The sequence below is a fragment of the Phascolarctos cinereus genome, unplaced genomic scaffold (assembly GCF_003287225.1).
Source record: "Phascolarctos cinereus isolate Bilbo 61053 unplaced genomic scaffold, phaCin_HiC Scaffold_9;HRSCAF=440, whole genome shotgun sequence".
Lineage (NCBI taxonomy): Eukaryota > Metazoa > Chordata > Mammalia > Diprotodontia > Phascolarctidae > Phascolarctos > Phascolarctos cinereus.
Window position 1 is genome coordinate 5,970,725 of NW_027556402.1, and position 24,736 is coordinate 5,995,460.

Here is a 24,736-nt window from a genome sequence, read left to right on the forward strand (position 1 = left end):
AACTTTGGTGTTCATCTTGATACACGGGAAAAACAGTCTCTCCCAAATCCCAAAACATGCCTGGCAGGCGTTCAAGACACCGACTTCCTTATTTTCATGCACGAGACTCAGAAATGACGTATGGAAAGAGCAGACAACATCACCCCCTTTTGCTGATGCTGCACACTTACTATTGGTATGAGCTGCGGGTAGAAAAAGATCTGAGTGTCTGCAACGTCCATCGACATGACCAGCTGCCTCTGAGAGGCTCGTTCGTCCACTGAGATCTCCGGTCTGCTCAGTAGCACACAGTTTTTTAGCAGACTGTTCATGTACACTGGGAATACCTTCATGGCATCAGGCAGGATGAGCTGAAAAGAGAAAGGGATTGTTTGATGGTCTTTTCTGACCTTGGAAGGGCAGCTGGGTGGTGCGGTGGATGGAGCACAGGCCTGGAGTCAGGAAGAATTGTCTTTATGAGTTCAAATCCAGCCTCAGACACTTCCTAGCTGTGTGACCCTGACCTAGTCACTTCACCCTGTGTGCCTCAGTTTCCTTATCTGTAAAATGAGCTGGAGAAGGAAATAGTGAACCACTGCAGTCTCTCTGCCAAGAAGACCCCAAATGGGGTTGTGGAGGGTTAGACACAGCTGACTGGGACACAACCACAAAAATGCGCGACCTGTGTCTGGGTGAAACTGGCACTGCCGATTGGGTAGGAGGGGGGCATCCTCTGTGCTCCCCACCCCTCTCTCTTCAGGGAGAGAGCTGGACCTTAGGTGGAAGCATCCCTTCCAGACCACCAGCTTCTGTCCTGGGTGCAGGCTTCTGTTTCTGCAGCTCTTAACTTGTGAGGAAACCCAAACTGTTGCATTTTACCTAGTACATAGATCTAAAGATAAGATAGGATAGAAGGGAGGAAACATTTACCAAGCACCTACTGTGTGCCAGGCACAGGGATAAGCATGCTTTACAATTTTATCTCATTTAATCCTCACAACAACCCTGGGAGGAAGGTGCTATTAGAATCCCCATTTCACTATTGAGGAGCCTGGAGTTAAGTGACTTGCCCAGGGTCACACAGCTAGGGAGTGTCTGAGGCAAAATTTGAACTCGGGTCTTCCTTATTTGCTGTCCCACCTAACTGCCCAGGGGGCATAGCTTCTCCTGTCTGGAGATGGGGGATTATCTGGTTCTGATGTGGGAGCTCAGAAGTTTACATGCTTGGCAAAGACTCTGTGGTCAAGATACTCCTAGGGAACTAGGGATACTCCCAGGAGTGAATGATCAAGGCAGGAAAGTGTCATTTCTTCCTTCCCTGTGAAAGCAGTGCACTCTGGGTTTGAATAGAGAACTATGTCCTTGCCAAAGTGAGGTTGGGGGAGGCATGGGGAGGGGAGGGAAGGTGGTTTGCTTGGAAGCCTGGAAGATGGAGCAATCCTCTGGACAGGCTCAGACAGTTATCTTGGGCTAGGGGATGAGTGTCAGCTCAGCCTGTCTTGCTCGCCAGCACCACCTGGTTCATGAAACGACGTGGATCAGGTCTATGATGTAAACTCTAAGGACGTGGCTAGAATATTGAACCCCACCTCCCCCTCCCCCCCGCCCCCATCTTTAGGGAACGGCCATGCTGCTGTTTTGGGCTGTGCAAGGTTAAGTGCTCTCTAGGTGACCGGACGGACGGACGAATAATGTCGGCTCCTCTGACTCCAGAGCGGGCAGGGTCTTCCTCACCTGACTGACGGCTGAGGGGCTGGCGCAGTTCTTTCGGTAACATGCCAACATGTGAGCGGTCTGATGCACCAGGATGTCCCGGACCGTCTTCAGGGGCTGTGTGAGAACTGCCGTGAAAGCTACAAGCAGAATAAGGCAAAGGACACGCAACTTAGAGATGGACCCCCAAAAGCAGAGAAAACGTCCCAGATTTAGCTCTGCCAGCTCCAGCTAGGAAGACCAGCATCCCACTATCCCTGAACCGAAAAGAGACTGAATTTGCATTTGTCCTCTTCCTTCCTTGTCTGCTTTTCCTTAGAAGTGAGGTGATGAGGGAGCCCTAGAACTAGGTAATTGGCTACCTCAATTGCCCCAAATTGTTTACACCAATTAAAAAACACAGTGTCAGTTTTGGCATCCTGATGGCAGATGAAATGGCAATTTCTGATGATGGTGATCTGAGCTGTGGCCTCGCCCAAGTCCTCCTCCCAGGCCTCCTGGCCTTTGCAGGCAGTGCTTGGGAAACAATGGCTCCCACAGGTTCTGTCGAGCTGGAATGGTTGGGTGAAGGGCCCCCATGGCAGCACACCTGCTAGCTCAGGTCCAGACTAGTTAACTCAGAAGTGGCCCAGTGCCCAAAGGGTGGCTACCAAGTGATCAGGATGGGGCCACAGAATCTCAAGAAGAGCTTCTATAACAGTGTAGAAGGCGTCTGTGGATGTGGAAATGATGAAACCACCAACCCTGCAAATACTGATGCTAGAGTCATCACAACACCTCACATTCATGGATCACGTCGAGGCAGGGGGGCCCATCGGAAAGATCGCTGACTGGATTCAGAGGACCTGGGTTCAAATCTGCCTGTGTGACCTTGGGCAAGTTGTTTAATTTTGCCGAGTCTCAGTTTCTTTATCTGTACTGGCCTCTGGGGTCCATTACGGCTCTAGATCAAAGACCTTGGAATCCTGAGGCAAAGGTCATAAAATGCTTTGTGTGCTAAGCTAATGTGGACATCGGCTTCCTTAAGAGAGGCACAGGACCACCGAGGTGATGCTCCCATTGTCCTCTGCTCTGGTCATTCCATATCTAGGGTATTCTGTTCTGGGTACCACCTAGGGGCAGCTAGGTGGTGCACTGGACAGAGTGCTAGGCCTGGAGTCAGGAAGACTCATCTTCCTGAGTTCAAATCTGGCCCAAGACACTTCCTAGCTGTGTGACCCTGAGCAAGTCACTTAACCCTGCTTGCCTCAGTTTCCTCATTTGTAACATGAGCTGAAGAAGGAAATGGCAAACCACTTCAGTAGCTTTGTCAAGAAAACCTCAAATGGGGTCATAGAGAAGTTGGCCATGACTGAAAAATGACTGAACAGCAACTGGGTGCCATATTTTACGAAGGTCATGATAAGCTGGGGAGCACCCAGAGAAGGGCAGTCAGCATGGCGAAAGGACTTGAGTCCACCCTGGGTAAGCGTGGTTGAAGGGACTGGGTATGTTTAGCCTGAGAACAGAAGACTGAGGGGACGTGGTCGCTGTCTTCTAATATCTTTAGGGCTGTCCAGTAGAGGAGCGATTTAGATTATTCTGTTTGGTCCCTAGAACTAGGAAGAAGGGGTGCAAGGTGGGGGCAGAGAGAGGTTCAAGGTCAGGAAGAACTTCCTACAGGCAGAGCTGTCAAGGAGGCTGTTAGGGGTGGGGAGGGCGGGACTCCTATATAGGCACCCGATGAGATGGTCCCTAAGCTTACTTCCAAGGCTGGATTTGAAGTCAGCTCTCCCTGACTCCTGGTCCAGCACTCTATCTGTTAAGGCTGCTGTTGAAGCAGGGCCTCCTACGAGTCCAAAGGATCATAGGTATTACAGCTGGAAGGATCCCTCTAGGCAACTGAGTCCAACCACCTCATTTTAGAATTGAAGAAAAGGAGGCACAGAGAGGGGTTACTGATTTGTCCAGGGTCACACAACTGGTAAGTGTCTGAAGTGGGATGGGAACCCAGGTCTCCCTAACTTCAAGCCCAGTGGTCTCTACACCCTTTCACTCTTGGGTGGCCCTTCCAATGACTTTTCTTTTTCCTGTGAAGAAACTTGTGGACGGGCAGATTAAGACAGCAGGAGACTGGGGAAGGAAAATCCCCAATCAGGCAATGGGAAAGGAAGAGGAGCCCCCATGACCACAGGCCTACTGGCTGGGGCAGCTGTTCCATGGTGCCCAGTGTCAGGAAGGCCCAGATCCAGCGGCCTTCATATTGTCCCCAGTGGGACGTGCTGGTCCGTCACTCAGAGCTCTAGAGTATATTCACCCAAGGGCAGGATTCTAGGGAAAAGAGGATCTGTCCATCAATCAGACACCTCCAGACCCCCCAGCTGGTGCAGCTTCCCCTTCTGGGAGATGGGTTTTACCTGATTTGGCAAAGAAGTTGATGAGGGCATCCGTCTCACAGCTCTTGTAGAGGTCCGCCAGCTGACTGCTGCAGTTCAGGCTGATGTTGTGAATCCTCAGCCTTCTCTGACCACTGATGGTCGTGTAGAGCACGGCACACTACAGGCCAAGGGGAAGGCCACAGGCTTAGCTCATTCATTCATTCACTCATTCATTTACTCACTCATTCGTTCACTCATTTACTCATTCATTTATTTGCTCATTCACCCATTCATCTACTCACTCATTTATTCATTCGTTCACTCATTTACTCACTCATTCACTCATTTACTCATTCATTCATTTATTTGCTCATCCATCCATTCATGTACTCATTTACTCATTCATTCACTCATTTACTCATTCATTCATTTATTTGCTCAGTCACCCATTCATGTACTCATTTACTCATTCATTCACTCATTCATTCATTCACTCATTTGCTCATTCATTCAATAAACTTGCATTGTTGCAAGCACTGTGTTGCCTTTCCTAATTAGAATGGAAGCTCCTTAAGGGGACAGGGATGCCTCACTTTTCCATTCAAACCCTCCGTGCTCAGTATGGTGCAAGGCACACAGTGAGTGCTTAATAAATGCTCTTCACTTCTATTCCAAGCCTCTCTGTAGTGTGCCTGCTTGACATCCTTCATTCAGAACTCTGTGTTTTATGTGAGATGAGGGAAGAACAATTAGCAAATTCTTTACTTTCTGTTAAGCTTTTCTGGTCTAACCTTACTGGATACATGCCTTCTTCACTCCATCTCTTAGAATTTCTATCTTCCTCTAAGGCTAGGATCTGGAGCCACCTCCTACAAGAAGCCTTCCCTAATCCCCTTAGAGTTGTCTTCCACTTCAAATGATTACTATTATGTGTTGTAATAGGAGTGTGAGGAAACTCACAAAAGCCGGTTGTTAAATGTTCATTGTGAGCATCTGCAGCTCTGAAATGGGTAAATAATATCAACCAGGGCTGGATTTATCATTTTTTGATTATCTTGACTTAAGAAAGTGATAGAGGCAATATTAATGCAAACTGTGCACACATCCTCCCCCTGCCAAGTTCTGGTTGTTAAACCATTTACCAGCACACCTGGAACCTCCATGTATCCCCCTCAGAGAATGTAAATTTCTTGAGATAGGGACTGTTTTCTTTTTAGTCCGTGTAATCCCATGTAACCCCAGTATCAGGCCAGCTAGAAGGCACAGTGGATAGAGTGCTAGTCCTGGAGTCAGGACGACTCATCTACCCAAGTTCGAATCTAGCCTCCAACAGTTTTGGGAAAAAAATACCCTGTGAATAGAGAAAAGCCAGAGTTTGGCCTTAAAAGGCAGTGACATATAAATTTAGTAGAATGTATGCTCTCAGGAGAGGGGGAGGTAGACGGTGGGAAATACGGGTGAGTCAAAACCAAGCGATAGCGACACTTTTTTTTCCTTTTTAAAGACAGTAGGTTACCAGGAGACTCTGAGCCCTAGCAGGGCTGGGGTCATTCCCGCCTTCTCTTTGTGTGCCCAAGGAGGGCAGAGGGACGTGGGCCGCCAAGCCAGCCTCTCACCTGGATGAGGGCGCCGCTGTCTTCGTTCAGTTTGTCATCATGCTTGAACTCCACCGTCACGGCTTTGTCACAGTCCACGCCGGCCATCTCGACGTCTGTGGTGTTGTTCATGTAAATGGCACCAAAGAAGTCCGTGGCTCTGAAGCCTGGAATCAGAAAACAGGAGTTCTTGGCCGAGCTGACCGCAGCTCCCTCTTTTCTCCCTGCTCTTATGGTTTTCTGAGCCTCCTGCACTTTGGGCGGAGTCTCTGTGACGGACCTACGTTTCTCTGGAGACCCTACGCTCCTCAAGGGCAGGGATTGTTTCATGTTTGCCTTTGATTCCTTGGCAGGGTGCCTGCCACATAGTAGGTCCTTAACTAACGCTTATTGACTGACTGACTGACTAAAAGAACGTGGACACGAGGTGCGCAGTTGGAGCAAGCCTGGATGGATGGCAAGCTGCACTAACAGGCAGAATAGCCACGCGCGGGAGGGTGTGGATTCCTCTTCCACAGCCACTGATTCAGAGAACACGGGAGCATCTGTCAGGGGCTTGGTGTCCTTCTGTGCCCTGGCAGAGGGACGCTCCTGTTCTTCTAAGACGTGAGCACCCCCACAGAGAACGTTCTGAGAAGGCATCGGCCTCCATCGAGGCGGTCACTACAGCCGGCCATCTCTGCCTTCCCTCCCCCAGCGGTCCTCCCCCAGCGGCCACGCTGCCAGCACGTCTTGACTCTGTATTTCCAGGCTTAGAAAGCAAGGAACGCGATACAGTTTGCGATTGAGGGGCTCATTTCTCCTTTAAAAGAGGGTTCCGTGCGCAGCGGAGAGATGGATTTGGAGCATGAGCCCACGTGTTAGAACCCTGCCTTTGCTACGCGTTAGCCGTGCACTCTTTGCACGTCCCGGGGGGAGGGGAATTTCCTCATTTGTTCAATGAGGGGGTTGGCCTAGGGTCATAGGAACACAGACTTAGTGTCAGAAGGGTCCTTAGAGGTCACAGAATCTAACTCCCCCATTTTGTAGATGGGGAAACTGAGGCCCTAACGGACGCATAGCGGTTGAATCCCCAAAGAACGTAACTTTTAAAACTCCTTTCTGAAGCTCGTTATTTGTCTGTTGAGTCAACATCTACTTCTCATTCCTTTTTGTCCTAGCTGATCATCATTATTATTATTGTTTTTATTATTACATAATAATAGCTAGCAATTATTATTATTGTTTTTATTACTATCTAATAATAGCTAGCATTTCTAGAACGCTTTAAGGCTGGCAAAGCACCTTATAAATATCATCTCATGTCATCCTCATAACAACTCTGGGATGTAGGTGCTACTATTATTCCCATTTTGCTGATGAGAAAACTGAGGTAGACAGAGGTTAATTGCCTTGCCCACTGTTTGAGGAGGGATTTGAACCAGGCCTTCTTGACTCTAAGTCCATCATCCCACGCTGGTCAGATCTTTTCAGACTTTAAATGCCATGATGCAAACATCTTTAAGTTAACTCCAGAAAGGAGAGAAAACAAAATGTCTTTTCTGACAGCTCTTTCCTTCATTTTGGTAGAAGGGAGACTTGTCAATGCAGAGGACTGCGTCAGCCTAAATCACACAGAATTGACTCTGCCAAACACAGATCACAGGACGCTTATCTTAGGGGTCACTGATTCTGAGATCACTTCACTCAACTCTGTCCATTTTCAGGGAAGAAAGTGGAGTCAGATCAGGTCTCCCTACAGGGGGGCCCATGTACTCAGATGACCTGGGGCCCCTTTGCTGGCCATGCTGAGGCTCAGAGATTACACCAATGCCTAGGCCGATTAGCCCCTCACCCCATTTGGGATTCCAACATTTACCTGTGCTGGTGCGTACCCTCATGATAGCGTCAAATCCTGTAATTTTCTGGACATCATTCCTGAGGTCATTCAAGAATGTCTGGCTGTCCAAGTGCTTCTGAAAAAAAAAATTCTGCCCATCAGTGTCCACCCGCGAGTGGAAAAAGCACAAGAAAAGAGACCCCACCAGAAACACACAGATGTTTACGATTACAACACTCCAGGGAGGTAGGGGTCAGCATGGGCACCATTATTCACATTTTATAGGTGAGGAGACTAAGGGATGAAACAATTAGCTTCCACAGATCTTAGAATGTTAGTGCTGGAAAGAACCTTATAGGCTCGGTGCTGAGAATCAAGCTCCTTAAAGGCAGGGGCTGTTTCTTGTTTTAACTTTTTCTCTCTAGTATCTAGCACAGTACCTTGTATACAGTGGGTATTGGATAGAATCATAGAGTTGAAGTGAAAGGCACCTCAGAAGCCAATCAGTTCTATTGACAAAGAAACTGAACCCCAAAGAAGTTAGGTGACCCACCTAAGGTCACACAGCTGGTATGCGTCTGTGACAAGATTCAACCTCGGGCCTTCCTGACTCCAGCCTAGCACTCTGTCCACTGCCCCACCCAGCAGCATGTTTCATTCAGATTTTAACCTTGTGCATCCCTGTTTGCTAAGCTACCATCCTCATGCCTATGAAGCAGTTTCTGAAATCACAACTGAGCAGTGTTTGCTCCGCGTCTGGGCCTGGCCAGGGAGTAATCAAGCGGACCCAGGCTCTGCCATTCAGCGTTTCACACAAGAAAAGCAAAGAATCCTCTTGGGGAAAGTGGGAAAACCCACCCCAGGCTGAGTGGACAAAATCCCCAAGAGAACACAGCTTTGTAGGGGACAGGGGAGCAGGGGAGCTGTGCTCAGGGAGAGACCTGTGACCATGCATTGCCCAGGATGCATTGTCCAGGAGTGTGGGGGAAGACACCCTTTTGGGCCCTCTTCTTTCAGGATGTGTCCTACCTTTCACGAAACATTAGAACTAGAAAGGACCCTGTCCTCAGGGGTGTGCTGGTAAATGTTTAACAACCAGCTCTCTGAAAATTGGGGATGCACTTTTCAGTTTATTGGCATCATTAACATTTTTTTCCATCACAGTCTACTATTTACACTTACTAGCTGTGTGACCCTGGGCAAGTCACTTAACCCTTTTGACTTGGTTTCCTCATCTGTAAAATGAACCGGTTTGCAATGGCAAACCACTCCAGTATCTCTGCCAAGAAAACTCTGAAATGGGGTCACCAAGAGTTGGACGCGACTGAAACACCTCAGCCACAACACAGAGGACAACCGTGGTAGGTGTGAACAGGACCACTGAGGAAGTTTGGAAGACAGAAGCACAAGATGTCAGCAGGGGAATGTAGGACGGGAAAAGAAGATGAGCTGGTCATGTGGTGAGGGAGAGGGAGGACACGAGAATGGCCAGAGGCATCTGCTGTCTCTCACAGGTTCAAGAGAACTTAGGAAGGCCTCCTGTGCCTTGGGAGGTACTGTGGCTAGCTACAGCCAGCCAAAGGGCTCTCAAAATGCCGGAGAGGAGCGTGCCCCAGGGGGAATGGTGATGTCTGGAGCAATTCCACGTTGATGAACTCACAGGACCATTAGGACGTTGGGTTTTCATTTGCCCAAAGTGTCTCTAATGAAATAAAAACTGGATAACTAGCAGTTATATTACTGAAGCCAGTGTTTACATTTTAGCCAGCAGATACAGGGTCAATGGACCTGAGGTCAGAGCTGCCTCTGCCCCTTCCCTACCACCTGTGAGATTTTGATGCAATAGGATTCCAGACTGAGAGATGTGAAGGACCTCGAATCATTCAGGCCTTAATTTGACAGCTAAGGAAACTGAGGCCCAAAGAGATAGAGTGGCTTTCCTGGGGACGCAGGGAGAGATGGTGCCAAATTCACATTCAAGGTCTCTGAAGCTGCTTAACCTCTCTCTCCTTATTTGCCAAGTTGGTCTTGACAAACTCCAGAAATCCTTTCGGTCAAGCTCATGACCCCACGTCCTAGCTTTGTTTCTCCCCACCTCCCCCCCAACCTGTGATTTCACTGGTTGAAGGTCTGGTTGAGGACACTTCTCTACCATTGCAGGTCCTCACCATCTCTGCAAATCAGTCTTAAGACATGTCTGGGGCACTGAGTGTGAAGTGACTGTCCAGGGCATGAAGCCAGCATGAGTCAGAGGTGGGATTTGAACCCAGGCCTTCCTGCCTTTGAGGTCGACTCTCCACACACTACCCTTCTATGATCCTGATTTTCTTCAGTTAAAGTACACAACTCTACATAACTGGCTAATATACTAAAGTCACTGTGCATCCTGTTGATGAACATGATTCCATTTACTCTGTGGCTAAAAGAAGATGTACGCAATATTCTGGGGCCTGGGCACTGGACCTGGGGTCAGAAGACCTAGGTTTGACATCACCTGTGTGACCCCAGACCACTCCCTCAACCCCTCTGGGCCCCCTTTTCCTCTTGTGTCAACGGAGGGGTTTGGAGCAGACGACCCTTCTGTGTGTTTCTGGTCATTTTTCATCTCTCGTTTGTGTTCTGTCCACAAGAGGGCAGAATGTGCAAACGTATGAGGATCTAGAAACCCAGTAAAATGGGAGAAGAAGCCCATGGCATCTGGAGGAAACATCTGGAAACATCTGCTGTTGGGCTGACTACCTGGAAATTGTTGTATTTATGCAGCGTGCCTCCCGTCTGCAGGGTCACCAGGCCCATGGAAGCCACGTCCACGTACTGATTGGGGAAGAGGAAGAGGTTCACGCAGCAGCCGTTTGCCACACAGTCCTTAGTCAGGGCTTCATAGATGTTTGTCTGTGGCTGGAAAAGTGTCTGAAGGCAGAGATGAAAAAGAAAACTCACACACATGCGACAAGTTAATTTATTTCTAACTAATTATTACTTATATATCCAACATATTATTATATATCAATAATTACTTATATATCTAATATTATATATTAATAATCAATAATATTAACACATTACTCATATAGCTAATATATTAACATATTATATATTATTATATATAATATAATAATATAATAATATATAATATATAATCTAATATGTCTAATTATTTCTAATTAATTTCTAATCCTTGCCTAAAATGCTCTCCATCTTCCCTGACTCAAGGCATTTTCCTTGGGTGTCCCTCATCCCTCCTCATCTCAGCCTCCTGGCTTCCTGCAAGTCCCAGCTCAAAGCCTGCCTTCTACAGGAAGCCTTTCCCAATCCACCTTGAGTCTGCTGCCTTCCCTCTGCTCATTATCTTCAGTTTAGCCTGTGTCTCTAACCTATTGGTACATAGCTGTTAGAAGGTTGCTTCCCCCATCAGCCTGTGCCCCTTGAGACCAGGAACCATCTTTTGTCTTTCTTTGTATCCCTAGCACTTAGCGCAGGGCCTGATACATAGAAGGGGCTTAATAAATAATTATTGACTTGAATTTGAAAGTAGCTGAAAACTAAACCAGCTCGTGGGTTCATAGTTCAAGAGCCTCAAAGGGCCTCAGAAGCCAATCTAGACCAATCCTTTCATTTGATAGAAAATGAGGCTTATAGGAAGGCAGACACTTGTACCCCATGTAGGGAGAGGAGCCCGTCTGGTTCCCATCCTAGTGAGCAGAGTGAGTGAGACTGAAGGGCCAGTCACAAAAGGTGGCTTCTCTGCCCAGGAGGGAATGGCATGAGGCACAGATCCTTGGGCCTGTTTCTCAAAGGGCCTTTCTAACCCTCCCTGCTATGGCCTCATCAGCTTGCTAATAGGCATGCCCAGAGCCCGAGGATTGGATAGCAAGAATCTCAGGGATCCTCTGGCTCTGCCTCTCTTTCCAGCTCTGGCCTCCAAGGGAAATGGAGCTGTGTGACTCAGCCATTTTTCTTTTTTCTGTCCCCTTCCCCATTAATATAGGTCTACACCATCCCCATTAGTACAGGTCTACACCATCCTCATTAGTTCAGGTCCACACTTTCTCTATTAGTTCAGGTCCACACCATCCCCATTAGTACAGGTCTACACCATCCATATAAAGTACAGGTCCACCCCATCCCCATTAGAACAGTCCACACCATTCTCATTATGGAATCTCTTTCCTCCTCTCTACCATGTGATCCATACAGAAAGTTTTGTAGTGCTTAGACCTCTGTTGTTTCTGAATGTAAATGTTTTTATTTCCAAATAAAGCATCAAGATGCTCAAACATAGGGAACGAGGAGGGTGCAGTTTGAGGGCAGCCTGGTGGTGGCTCTATGTTACCCAGACTGGATGAGGTGAGAAGGATGAATTACTCCTAGCTGTGGAGGCAAGGCACTGGGACCCTCTGACCTGTGACCTTCCTAAGTACCCCCTTGTGGCCCCGAGATCAAGAGGATTGTCTGGACAAAGGCTCTGATGTGGAGTCAACCGAATTAACTCAGTTTACACCAGAGTCAAGCTGCAAGGCTCCAGTTAGTCACGTCACGATTGGGAACGTAAGGCTGGGAACTGAATCCCCCTCCCCCTGGCTTCAGTTTAGGAGGGGTAAGAATGTTCCTGCCTCTTTAAAGAATGAAGGAATGTGGGGCCTACAAATGCTGCTGCAGGTGAAATACCTTTTCTTTGTCTGTGTTGATCAGTTTTCTGTCATCTCGGTTTTTCAGTTTGCCCGGGGCCTCAGCAGTCGGCAATGATGAGTGGAAGATGTATAGCTTCCCTGGACAGTCTGCTGCCTAGTACAAGCACAAAGAACATGCCTCCATTATGGCGTGCTTACTCAGAAGCCTTCAGGATCAACTTTCATGTCCTGCAGCTCTGTAAATTTGGGGAGCTCACAGAGTTATTATTATTATTAATTATTCATTCTTCAATTCAATTCAACTTGTAATGCACAGGGAGGGCAGCTAGGTGGTGCAGTGGAGAGGACCTGAGTTCAAATCCTGTCTCAGACATTTACTAGTTATGTGACCCTGGGCAAGTCACTTCACCTTATTTGACTCAGTTCCTTGCCTGTAAAATGATCTGGAGAAGGCAATGGCGAACCCCTCCAATATCTCTGCCACGAAAACCCCAAATGGAGGCATGGGGAGTCGGATAAGACTGAAACAACTCAGCCACAACAAATATGCAGGGTACAATGCTAGGTACTACAGAATAGAGATTAATAATGACACACAAGGAGCTCACAGTCTGTTAGAAAGAGAAGCTGTTTGTGGCTGAGACATTTCCAAAAAGTCCCAGGGAATGTCCTACTTCTACATAGGATCACAGATCCAGAAGGGGAAGGGACCTCAGACAGCCTTTATCTCCTTACTGTGAAGCTTCAGAGATCTGTACATTCAGCTGTGTGTGGGCGCTTTTCCTGGACAAAGACCACACAGCCTCTTCATAGCTTGGAGCAAGTCCCCCTCGATTTACCTGTGAGACCTTGCGCAAATAAATCACTTCATCCCTGGGGACCTCAGTTTTTCATCTATAAAATGGGGGTGGTGGTTGTTGGACTAGATGGGCCCTGTGGTCCCTTTCCGCTCTGGGTCTATGGTCATTTGACCTGAATGGGCAGCATTTATTACTAGGGATTTGTTCCAGCTGAAGAAAGAAACCGGCCATCACTGTGGGGCTAACTTTCTGAGTAAGAGCTTTTCTGAATTTTGCCAGGCTGGTCCTTGAACACTAGACACAGAGGTGCTTTGAGGGGTCCACACCCAACGCCTCTATTGTTGGGCAGGAATTGATTTGCTGGCACAACCTTGAAAACTTCCGAGTGACCTCAACACCAAAAGGAGGCACAAGAGCAATGTTTGCATAGGATCGTGGGCTTTTAGAGTTGGAAGGGAGTCTGGATTTCACGTGGTCCTGTCCCTTCATGGTAGAGACTGAGAGGTCACAAAGCAGAGCTAGATTCTGATCTCGGGTCATCTGCCTCCAAAGCTCGGTTCCACCTCTTGTCTGCCCGTGCTTTAGCGAAATACTGGCCATAAATACTTGGGCCCTCCATGGGTGTGGGCACTCCCTCCAGGGTACAGAGCCTTCACACCTTCTCCTGCATGGTACTTGTCCATATCCTCCTCCCTTAGTCTTCCACAGAGAAACCACCCAAAATGATGGAGCCTTTCCTCTAGGACTTTCCACACTCCATGGTACCAGGGCAGCGCCTGGGCTGCTCAGTGGCTAGCCCTTGCCCTGACCACCTGACTGTCCCATCCCCTTTTCTGAGCAGACATTTCCTGGATGATGGCCCTCATTCCCCTTTTGTACGTAGGCGGACACTGGAAATCGGCTGCAACTGACTTACTGTCATACTTGATTACACAGAAATAATAAATGTTGACTTTGTATCAGGCTCTGGGGATAGAGACTAAAATGAAACAATCTTCATCCTCAAAGAATTTACCTTCTTCTGGGAAGTGGTGATGTAACATATACATAGAAAAGTAACACATACGAAGTACAGACAAAATCATTTCATGGGGGGAAGACCCTAGCAACTGGGAGGAGCAAGATCAGAATCAGGATCAGCTTCCTGTAGGAGGTGGCCCCTGAGCTGAGATCTGAAGGAAGCTAGGGATCCCACTGGGCCACTAGCTGGTGCAGTGCATAAAGCACTGGGCCTGGAGTCAGGAGGACTCACCTTCTTGAGTTCAAATCTGGCCTCATACACTTCCTGACTGGGTGACCCTAGGCATTTAATTTCACTTAAGTGACTTTACTTCACCCTGTTGCCTCAGTTTCCTCATCTGTAAAATGAGCTGGAGAAGGAAATGGCAAAGTGCTCCAGTATCTTGGCCAAGAAAACCCCAAATGGGGTCACGAAGTCAGACACAACTGAAAAATGACTGAACAACAATAGGGAGGGACCCCATTAGGTGGAGAGTGGGAGGGGACTGCACTCAGCCACTGAGACGAGATGGAATGTGGTGTAAGGGGACCACCAAAGAAGCATCTTTGACTAGAACATGGGATGCAACGTGCCTGGAAAAGTGTGCTGGAGATGGGCCGCAAAGGGCCTGGAAAGCAAACAGGAGTCTGCAGGAGTCTCTCCCAGAGGTAAGAAAGGACAACGGGAGCTTCTTGATCACGTGTTGTAGGAATATTGATTGGGCAGAGAAGGAAGGGTCCAGGATCCATCCAAGGTGGTGAAGCTGGGAAACTGGAAGGAAGTTGGGGCCTTCTCCAGAAATAGGGAAGTCATGAAGGGATGGCAATTTGGGAGAAAGACGAGTTTTATTTCAGATGTGCTGAGTTTGAGAAGATTGTTATTGGAGATTGTCCAGTAGGCAGCTGGAGAAATAGAGAAAGTTTAGGAGAGAGAGTAGGGTTGGATGTATTTACCTGGATAGAGGTGATATTTAAACTCATTAGAACTGATTGTGTGTGTGTGTGTGTGTGTGTGTGTGTGTGTGTGTGTGTGAGTGTGAGTGAGAGCGAGAGACAGACAGACAGATAGACAGACAGAGAGCAATGAAAGTGTCATGAAAACCTCGGGAGAAGCAGGTGTCTAGGAGGAGATGGTCGCCAACAGTATCAAATGCTGCAGAGAACAATAATGATAAGATTCTGAGAAAAGGTCCTTGAGTTTTGTAATTAAGATATCATTGGTAACTTTGCAGAGATAAGTTTCAATTGAGTAATGAGAGGAGAAGCCAGACTCCAAGTGGGTGAGAAGGGAATAATAGAAAAGGAAGTCGAGGCAATGCACGCAGATTCTGAGATGGCTGTGACAAGGAGGACAGAAGATGACAGTGTGAGGGGATGGTAGGACCAAATGAGGGATAAGGATAGGGAAGCTTGGTGGTATTTCTGTCAGAAGAGACAGAAAGGGAATCAATCAGAGCACTGGGTCTAAGTGAGGAGAAGGGTCATCTCTTCATTAGAGACTGAAATAAGGGAGGGGACAATCAGGGACAGTGTAGCAGTGACTTGGAACACAGGGCTGGAGAGCAGCTTGTGCCAGATGGCTATGATTTTAAGGTCAATTTCAGAAGAGTTGAACTGAGCTAAGTGGATTCATCTGTGTGCTGAGATTCATTTTCCCCCCCCATCAGGAATTGGAGATGAAACCCACAGATCACGTTTTTTTTCTGAGCAAGGAGCCAAGAAATGTCAAGTTGATAGCACTTTAGAATTACAGATCGAGAGCTGAAAGGGATCTCAAAAACCATCTAGTTTAACCCCTTCCTTTTACAGATGAAGAAGGTGAGACCCAGAGAGGTTACGCAAGTGTCCAGGGTGACAGGAGCAGTGAGCCTCAGAGGCAGGGTGGCTGACATTATTATAGCACTCCCTGCTAGGCCTGCACCTGGGCGTCACATCTCTGCTGCTTCCCAGATGAGGGCTGCATCTGTGTTTCCCTTCCTAGACATCTCGGTTCCTCACTGAGCATTTCACTCCCATTGTCTTGGCTGGGCATTGGTCCCTGATACCAGCTTCTGGACTTTGCTTCTTTGGGGTACACCTGCTAGGGTAAGGGTGGCTATAAAACCGTCCATGATAACAGGAGGCTAGAATTCTTTAGGCAAAATAATGCCACACCCAGTTGATAAAATCCAGGCAGAACGCCCCTAGTTTAAGATTTAGTCTTTTCTCCTAAACCTTGTATCTTGAGCCAGAGATTCCCAGACAAACAGCTGATTTAAGGTTAGAAACTCCAACTTCCTCTCTGGTTTGCTATGCAAATGAATTTGAGCCAGGCTCTCCATTCCCCAGGTCTTAATGAGGCCTTTGTTATGCATTGGTGGAGGGAGTTTTCTCATCTGGGAATTCCCTGTATCAACAAAATAACTTGTCTGTTTCTCACCATTCCCTGTCTCCCCAAACTGAAAGTTAAGTATTAATTGTAGATAATTTAAAGATAAGTCCCTGTAGCCTGCAACAAATATGGCACATTTTAGGCAGAAGTATAGAGGCACTTTTTTTTTTTATTGCTAAACTTATTTCTTGCTTGGAATTTTATCTTCACCTATCATCATGGAGGAAGTCAACTATGGCTAACTTGGAAGATCTGTTTCTGCAAAAATTAAGTGGTGACACTGTCTCCTTACTCCTGGCAGGGTCCAATTTTGGCATAAGGATTGGATAAGATGTGAAGAAATAAGATACCTATTAAAAGTACCATATTTTGTGTGCATGGAAGCATTTAGAGCAAGAAACACGATGTCAAGAGTTGCATTGGTGAATTTCAGAGACTTTCAGAGAAAACTTGCACAAGAGGTTTCCAGAGAGTCCCCCTTTATCTTTCTGACAAGTCCGTTTGGATGTGGATTCTGTTTGTTTCTACCCCATCTGCTGGGCCTGGGAAGTTTATTACTTCTGATGATTACAGAGAGATTTTCCTTGGCAGCCATGAAAGAGCAAGCAAAGATCTCATTGCCACGGGGGAGGAAAGTTTCCAAATGACTGCTGCTGGCTCCTCCAGGAGAAAACCTTCATTTTTGTACTCTTCCATGTGGGTTCCTTGGCCTGCAGCCCTGGGCTTATTAATGATCCCTTTACCAGCCCCAGACCTGCCATTTTAAAGGGCACGCCTCTGTTCATTTGTCTGTTTTTTTCTTTAACGTGAAACAAACAGGCAGTTTTCCTGTACTTAGATGCTTTCCTTTCAAATTCTCCCAAGTATCAGCCTGTGTCTTCCAGGCAGTTTCAGTTGATCTGGGGGGTATATTGTCTCAGAAATTCTGTGACCCTACAGTTCTCCTCCAATGCCTCCCTGTGGTGCAGAAATGACCCTATGTTCCGGAAAGGTATGGGAGAAAATCACAAGCTCTGGCAGAGTCTCCCAGGCAGGAAACCCTTGGAGAGCCCTCCCAGGATGGCTTCTGACCTCTGGGGGTCTGTAGGAACCAGTATATCGAGGCACGGAGAAAGAGGCATGCCAGCAAGCTGGCCCCAGAGACTGGATCGCTCAGTCAGTTCTCTCCTCTGGGCCTCTGTTTTCTCATCAAAAGAAGGAGGAGTTTGGTTAGATTAGGAGTTATTTACCTGGGGATCATGGACCCCTAAGGACTTCATAGGTAGATCTGGGGGTGGAGGGTGTCCTTGAATGTGGCTAGAAAAATTAACATTTTTATTTTCACTAACCTCTAACTGAAATGTAGCACTTCCATCAATGATGAATGCTAAATTATTCTGAGAAGGGGGTTCATGGGCTTTACCAGACTGCCAAAGGGATCCAGAAGAAAGAAAGGATAGAGAATCCCTAGATCAGATGATCTCTAAGGTTCTCTGGAGCAAACATACTCAGAGGCTCCCGCTGCCTGGGGAGACAAGGTGAGCTGGCTGCCTACTCACTGATTTAGAATGGGAGGGGTCTTCAGAGATCATCTCATTCTATGACCTCACTTCACAGAGACAGAAACAAGCTAAGTGACTTCACTGGGACGTACATATAACAGGTAGCAGAGACAGCCTCATTCACTGTCATATCCTCAGGGCCTGGCACACAGTAAGTACTTAATAAATGCTTATTTGTTGAGTGATTGGAATTTGAACCCAACTCTCTTGACTCCAAATTTGAGAATTTCTTCACCATACTAAGCTGCCTCTCTTTCCTGGCAGAGAACTTCCCCTTTTATAACCCTAGGGTCCAAGGGTTCAAGACACATCTGAACTCCAAAGTCAAAATAATCAAGACATTTGTCCTCCCCCCCCCCCTTATCCAGTAGAGGAGATGGTGCTGGAACAACTTTTAACCTGGAAAAAAATAAGGTTCATATAGAAACCAGGCAGGAAACACACATACACACAGGCCGGAAGTTTGGGGAATTTGGGGGTTCTAGTGATTTCTCCCCATGACAGAGGGTCTGAGTCCCACCAGACCACAGCAGGTGGCCTCACAAATGCATTTCCAGCAAAGCCTTTCTGAGCACAGACTGAGGAACGTTCTGACCTTTAGGGCTTCCATGCCAGCTTGGACAACAGGAGCAAACACTGTCTCATTCTCGTTAGAATCAGCGAAAATCTCTGGAATCTGGTCCAGCAAGCTATGAGAAAAGAGTTAAGGGTCATTACCAAAAGAAATCCTTAGCTTTTCAGCCCCCGACAACAGCCTCATTTGGACACCCAGTACAGGGATGCTTCGCCTATGGCATGTTGGATGGGTGCCGGTCCCTTGGGGAAGGTCTGCGTTCCTTGACTGAGATCTTACCCAGTGAGATCAAAGATTTTGGTAGAAGAGAGCCACACACGAACCCTTGTTCACTCCTCTACAGACCAGTCACCTCGTGACTTTGTAGAATCCTAACACCGAGAGCTGACAAGGTCTTACTCCATTTAGTTCAGCCCTCTGATTTTACGGATGAGGAAACTGAGGCACAGATGATCTGCCCAGAGTCACACCAATTCATAGCTGAGCAGTGACCGAATTCAGATCCTCTGACTGTCATTGAGAGGCACCACGGCACTGGACCTGGACTCAGGAGAGCTTGAATTCCCCCATTTTCCTCATTCCCTGACACTCACTAGCAACATGACCCTGGGAAAGTCACTTAACCTCTTGGTGCCTCAGTTTCCTCATTTGCAACATGGGAGGCTGGAGGGAAGTTAGGCTGGCTTCTAATTTCTCTTCCAGTTTTCAATCAATGATCCTATGACTTAGGATTGTAGAAGAGATTGTAGAAGAGAATCTTATTCAGGTAGACATTAGGGTCAGGGGTATGCAAGAACCAGCTAGTACAGGCGCCTAAAATGTTTATTAAATTTTCAGTGTGGACATTTACACCTCAGAAACTGGAAGGCACTATAAATCAGGGCTTGATTTATGCTTGAATGTGTAGACTTAAGAAAGTGATAGGAAAATGCCAATGATGCAGATTAAATTGAAAGTGAGTCATGCACACATTATTTTGTTTTACAGAGCCAGTTACACAATTACCAGCATGCCTCTGGTAGGACTAAATGACCTCAGAGGTCCCTCCTAGCTGGGAAATCATTTAGTTCCACCCCTTCCTTTTTCAGATGGGGAAACTGAGGCCCAGAGAGATGAAGCAAGTGGCTCAAAGGTTTGTGGTTACTAAGCAACCAAGCTAGGTCTGAATCTAGGTTTGCCTATGCTAAATCTCGGGCCCTTTCTGGCACTGACTCAACCAGAGACACAATAATGCCTGAAAATTAGATCTCCATTGAAAACCATGAACCATTCTTTACTTGTGAATGACGGCCTTGGATTCTTGATAGTTGACCAGGAAGCCGTCCAAGAGAGGAACAAAGACCTCTGCCACATCGGTCACCACCATCATCTGGGGCTGGGCCAAGTTGCTCTTGACGTTGAAGAAGTGCAGGACTTTGTTATAGGTGACGAATCCCACCCGGATGGCCGAGGTCTCTTCTTGCTCTTCCCTGGAAACAGAACGAAGAATCGGGGATTATTCTGCAAGTTCAGTCATGGAATGAGAAGAGATTGTCTGGGACTGTATACAGCAGCGACCTACAAAACACAGCCCACCTCCCCTGCACTCCTCTCCCCCAAGGACCTTCCTCTTAGACCTCACCGAGCATCTGACTCTGTAATTCTCAAATGCAGCTTAGTACGTCCACCTGGCCCCACTTCCTTGATTCATTTCCTACCCATCCTTTAAAGCCCAAGTAAACGCGACCTGCTTTTGGAAGTGTTGCTGTTCTCTTTTCAACAGTAATGACCTTCCCTCTCTGACTGACTCCCCCTTTCTAAGCCACTGGAGGGATTTTGTCTACTGAAGTGAGAGTTGAGGCTGACTGCTCATCCTTGTAGAAAAAGGGAAGGCAATGAACCATGGCATCAGGGCCACAACAGGAAAGAGATTCTTTGGAAGAATCTAATAATGGTCCCCTAAATTTCTTTCTTTTTTTTAACTAAAAACTTTATTTTGACCTTGAATGCCAAAAGTGCATTTTCCCATACAGCAGAACACAGAGAATGATCTATGAAAATGTGAATCTTTACTTTATACCACTAGCATTAGATTATTATATATATGTATGCACACACATATATGTATACACACATATATAAATATACACACATTTATGCGCTACATGTAGCAAATCAATCGATATTTATTAAGCACCTACTATGTGCCAGGCACTGTGCTAAGCACTGGGGATAAAAACCCAGCAAAATATAGTCCCTGCCCTCAAAGAGCTTATAGTCGAATGGGAGAGACAACATGCAAACAAATTTATACAAAGCAAGCGAGATATACAAGAGAAATAGAAAATATTTAACAGAGGGAGGATGATAGAATTAAGTGGGGTTGGAAAAGTCTTCCTACTGGAGGTGGGATTTTAGTTGGGACTTAAAGGAAGCCAGAGAGGTCAGTAGTCTAAATGGAGATGGAAGAGTGTCCTAGGAATGGGAACAGCCAGTGAAAATGCCCGGAGCTGAGAGATGGAGTGCCTTGTTTGTAGACTAGCCAGGGGCCAGGATCACTAGATCAAAGGATATGTGGTCGAGAGTAGGGTGTAAAAAGACTGGAAAGGTAAGAATGTCTAGAAGGGCTTTGAATTTGAAAAAGAGAATTTTGTAGTTTATATGTGTATATGTATATATATGTGCATATAAAATTCTACAGGTTACTTTCAAAAGCACCCTACTGTCTGCCCTTTCTTTTGTTTTCTCCTATACATTAAAAAAAATGTTTCAACGGCCCTCACAATCCTCTATTCCATTAAAGTTCCCTTTCTCCTTTCTTGCCCCATAGAATTATACTCAAGTTTACACGGTTAATTATTCGTGGTTGTAAACTTATTTTTGCCCTTTGGATAGCGTATTCTGAGATGGTTATGATGACATATTGTGACAGGAATGGTATCTGGTTTGTAAATACTGGGAAATTTCCAAAGGGAAGAGGAGGCTGCCTTTGGGATCTGACTGGTCCAGGAGTTTAGGGCTGGAGGCATTGGTGTGGTTTCCTGGCCACCTGAAGTATAAAAAGGCCCAGTAACTTTGATCTGGAGTCAGAGCTCCTCTGGCCTTGAAAAGAGCCCCCTCCTTAGCCCTCTACCGTGCAAGTCGATTTATCTTTTTTGACCATGTGCTATTTATTACCAGAGCAAATATGAAGGCAGAGGGGAACAGTGTCTACCTGGATCAGCTGGTGAGCACATCCTTCTTATATCGTTAATTGTTAGGTTAATTTCTCTTTATCGAATTTTCTACGGTCCATGAGTCCTAATCTCAAGCATGAATTATAATAGTGGCCTGGAGCAGTCCTGGTCCAGAACACAGACATACAGATATAGACACACACACACGTTTAAATTCATATTGATAGGGGAGAGAGGGGGAAGGGAGGGGAGAGACAAATGAACAGACAGAAGAACAGGCCGACTGAGTCTGGTGGTTGTATTTAAGTGTGAGTCTAAGTGGATTTGCCACGTGAACCTTCCTGGGACACTGAGTAAGTCATCCTTTCCCCTCTCTGGGCCTCAGTTTCCCCACCTGTACAATGAGGGAGATCTCAAAGGTCCTTCCCTACTCTCCAGTTCTCCATCCTTTCTCTCCATACCTATAGATGTTCTATTACTGATTGAAAATTAGAATCCTGTATGGAGCTCCGTCATGAGAAAAGCTTCACCAGCGGCGTGGGGTGTGAAGGGGTGAGTCGGAGGCACGGACCCAGAGGGGGGCTTAGCCGTGAGATCAATCAAGAAATGGAACAGCTTGTCCCCTAGGGAGACATCTATGACCCCGAGGGGCTCGGCCAGGGGGGAGGGCGAGAGGGAGGTAGACTGCGCTGTGTGGCTCAGGCCGGCAGAAGGATGTGAAACTCCAGGACGGCAAGCTTGCTACAACTGCAGGGGAGCGTGTCCCCATTAGAGGAGGCAGGAGGCAGGCCCCACCCGCCATGTTGGCACCTGTCGGCAGAGCCTGGTGGCCCTCCCCTCCTTTTGACTCTTACTTTGACAGTAAAGGCCCAGAGCAGTTCCCAGACGCCCTATCTCCTCAGGGTGGAAGGAAGCAGGCAAAGGGCGGTGTTTGTTTGCGATAGCTGATTATGGGTAGATAAAAGGAAGAAGAAGAGAAATAAAGAAATGACCGCACTAAAGAATGTGGAATGTGAATTCCCACTGGGCTCAGCTGTTTTTCAATGGTATGAGAGAGGAAGTAGCCTGGAGTTGTCTGGGTTCATTTAGGAGCTAGAATTAATGATTTTGAAGCATTTAATCTGAATGTCTCAGATTATTACAAAACATCAGGCTTCTCTCCATGAGAACATATTTGAGGAACCTTGATAAACAAAGAAACGTTGGCCTAAAAGGATTTTATCTTCAACGGGCTGAACTATTGAACACGTGGAAAGAACACATTTCCCAATTCCCAGTCTCTTCTTCTCTGATGTAACTCCAGGGGACCTGGCAAAGGGAGGTGGGGTGCTGGTATGTGGGTCCGGTGCTTCGGCTGCCTCTTGGCTATTCATCCATCCTGACACACAGGACTCACTTTTTAGTCCCAACAGATTAAAAAACAAGAAAAGCTTTAGGGAACATGGTGTGGTTCAAAAAATTCTTCCAGCACTTACCAGAACCTAGACCAGACTATGCCCAAGTCCCTCCCAGCTCTCAACTGTACCACCCCCCAAGCTTGGTGAGGCCTATGGTAGAGGTATCACCACCATTTTACACCTGAGGAAAGTGAAGTTCCATACGGCTCATCAGTCTGGGAAGTGAAACCCAAGAGCCAGGCCTCCTGGCCAGCCCACTGCCCAGCAAGCCCCTTCCCCAGAGGCAAGGAGGAGAGCACCGAGCAGCAGCTGAGTGACCAAACCTGGCCCCCACTGGACTATTAAAACATGTCTCAAGGAGCCACTTTGCTTCTGCTTTCCAAAGTGCAGATGAATTTGTTACCCTGCATTAACAACAGCTTAAATGTTCTCTCTGAGAGCTGGCCCAGTAACATTTCAAATCCTTCATGATCTGGCCCTGCCTACATCACTCCATGTACTCCCTGTTTCTGCCACTCTGGAGTACTTGCTGTTTCTTTTTCAAGACCCATCATTTCCAGCTGCAATGTGTTTGCCTAGGCAGTCCCTCACACCTAGAGTGCAGTCCCTCCTCACTGTCAAGGTTCAGTTTAAATGCCACTTCCCACATTCCTGATTTTCCCAGTTGTTGGGGCCCTCCCCTTCTGCCAACTTTTAGTGTCTCCTCCTTTCTAATTATCTTGTATTTGACGACCTTAAATACTCATCCTGCACATACTTATCTACATCCTTCTTAGAATGTCAGCTCCCCTAGGGCAGGGGCAATCTCACTCCCATTCTGAATCCCCGCTGGTCAGCACAGGGCTTGGCACAGAGAAAGCACTTAATATGACCTTATCGATTAACTGATTGTGGAATTCCTCCTCATATTTCAAAGCCCAAAATCAAATGCTGCCTCTTCCAGGAACTCATTGCCATCCAGCCCCGTTCCCAGAGAAAACTTCTACTCAGCTTGTCACAGAAGCCATTGTCGGGCTGCCATCTTCATCCTCCTCCCCCTGCACTGCCCTTGCCTGCACCCAGATGCCAGTCCTGCCTCTGCTTAGCAGACGCTAAGCTCCTTGCAGGCAGGAACCTTGACACGTTTGCATTCGTACCCCCAGCGCAGAGCCCAGTCAGCGCCTTGTCCAGAGTGAGCACTTAATAACCACAGGTTAGACTGACTCGGACCCACCACGCTGCAGGCTTTGTTTCTCCACTGTGTCAAAAGGAACAGTCATGCTCTTCAGGCCAGACAAAATGAGAATCTGGGGACACTGGCACTGTTGGGGTCACTCTGCTCAAGCGAGGATGCAGAGAGAAGGGAGAGGGTATTTATTGACACTGGGGATTTTTAACTGCTCTTTCTGAAGCTCATGAACCTTTTAAAAATCTGGCCTTAGGAGGGAAATGTCATTGGGAGCAAGGCCGTCATAGGCCCATAAGCCCATCTTGGACAACAGAAAGTAACCAAGGCCCCAAGTGCCCTCGGGAGCCTCCTCCCTCGCCAGGTCCCATTGCTCACTCAGGAACTGTCTGAGACTGTTGATTGAATTGTAAACATTCCCGCTCAGTGCCTCTAAACCAACCCCCACCATTTTAGGGTTTTAGGTTGTCAGGTACAAACAGAGCCTGCGGTCCAGGGGTTGTTGTCCCAAGTGCATAGAAGCACAAGAAATATGTGTGGAACTCATGTGACCTGCAAACCCAGGCCCGTGACCTCAGCTGATGGAAGGAGGCACTTATCAGAGCAGGCCGGTGGAGGAGAGAGGGCCTGGCAGAAGCAT

The 24,736-nt window shown here is 47.2% G+C and overlaps 1 protein-coding gene across 3 annotated transcripts in view; it reads right to left on the minus strand.

Annotated features, from left to right (window-relative positions):
* Positions 1-24,736, minus strand: part of SEC24D (SEC24 homolog D, COPII component) — a 116,486-nt gene that overhangs the window by 10,320 nt on the left and 81,430 nt on the right. For 2 of the 3 annotated variants that reach the window (XM_021008281.2, XM_021008282.2), the window contains exons 12-20: positions 19,657-19,848; positions 18,401-18,494; positions 12,132-12,248; positions 10,203-10,373; positions 7,503-7,599; positions 5,666-5,811; positions 4,089-4,227; positions 1,714-1,832; positions 171-350 (exon numbers count right to left, since the gene is read on the minus strand). In XM_021008281.2, coding sequence (XP_020863940.1) covers positions 171-350; positions 1,714-1,832; positions 4,089-4,227; positions 5,666-5,811; positions 7,503-7,599; positions 10,203-10,373; positions 12,132-12,248; positions 18,401-18,494; positions 19,657-19,848 — 1,255 coding nt within the window. The remainder of the gene's footprint in view (positions 1-170; positions 351-1,713; positions 1,833-4,088; positions 4,228-5,665; positions 5,812-7,502; positions 7,600-10,202; positions 10,374-12,131; positions 12,249-18,400; positions 18,495-19,656; positions 19,849-24,736) is intronic. The other variant, XM_078148706.1, reaches the window with a different exon arrangement.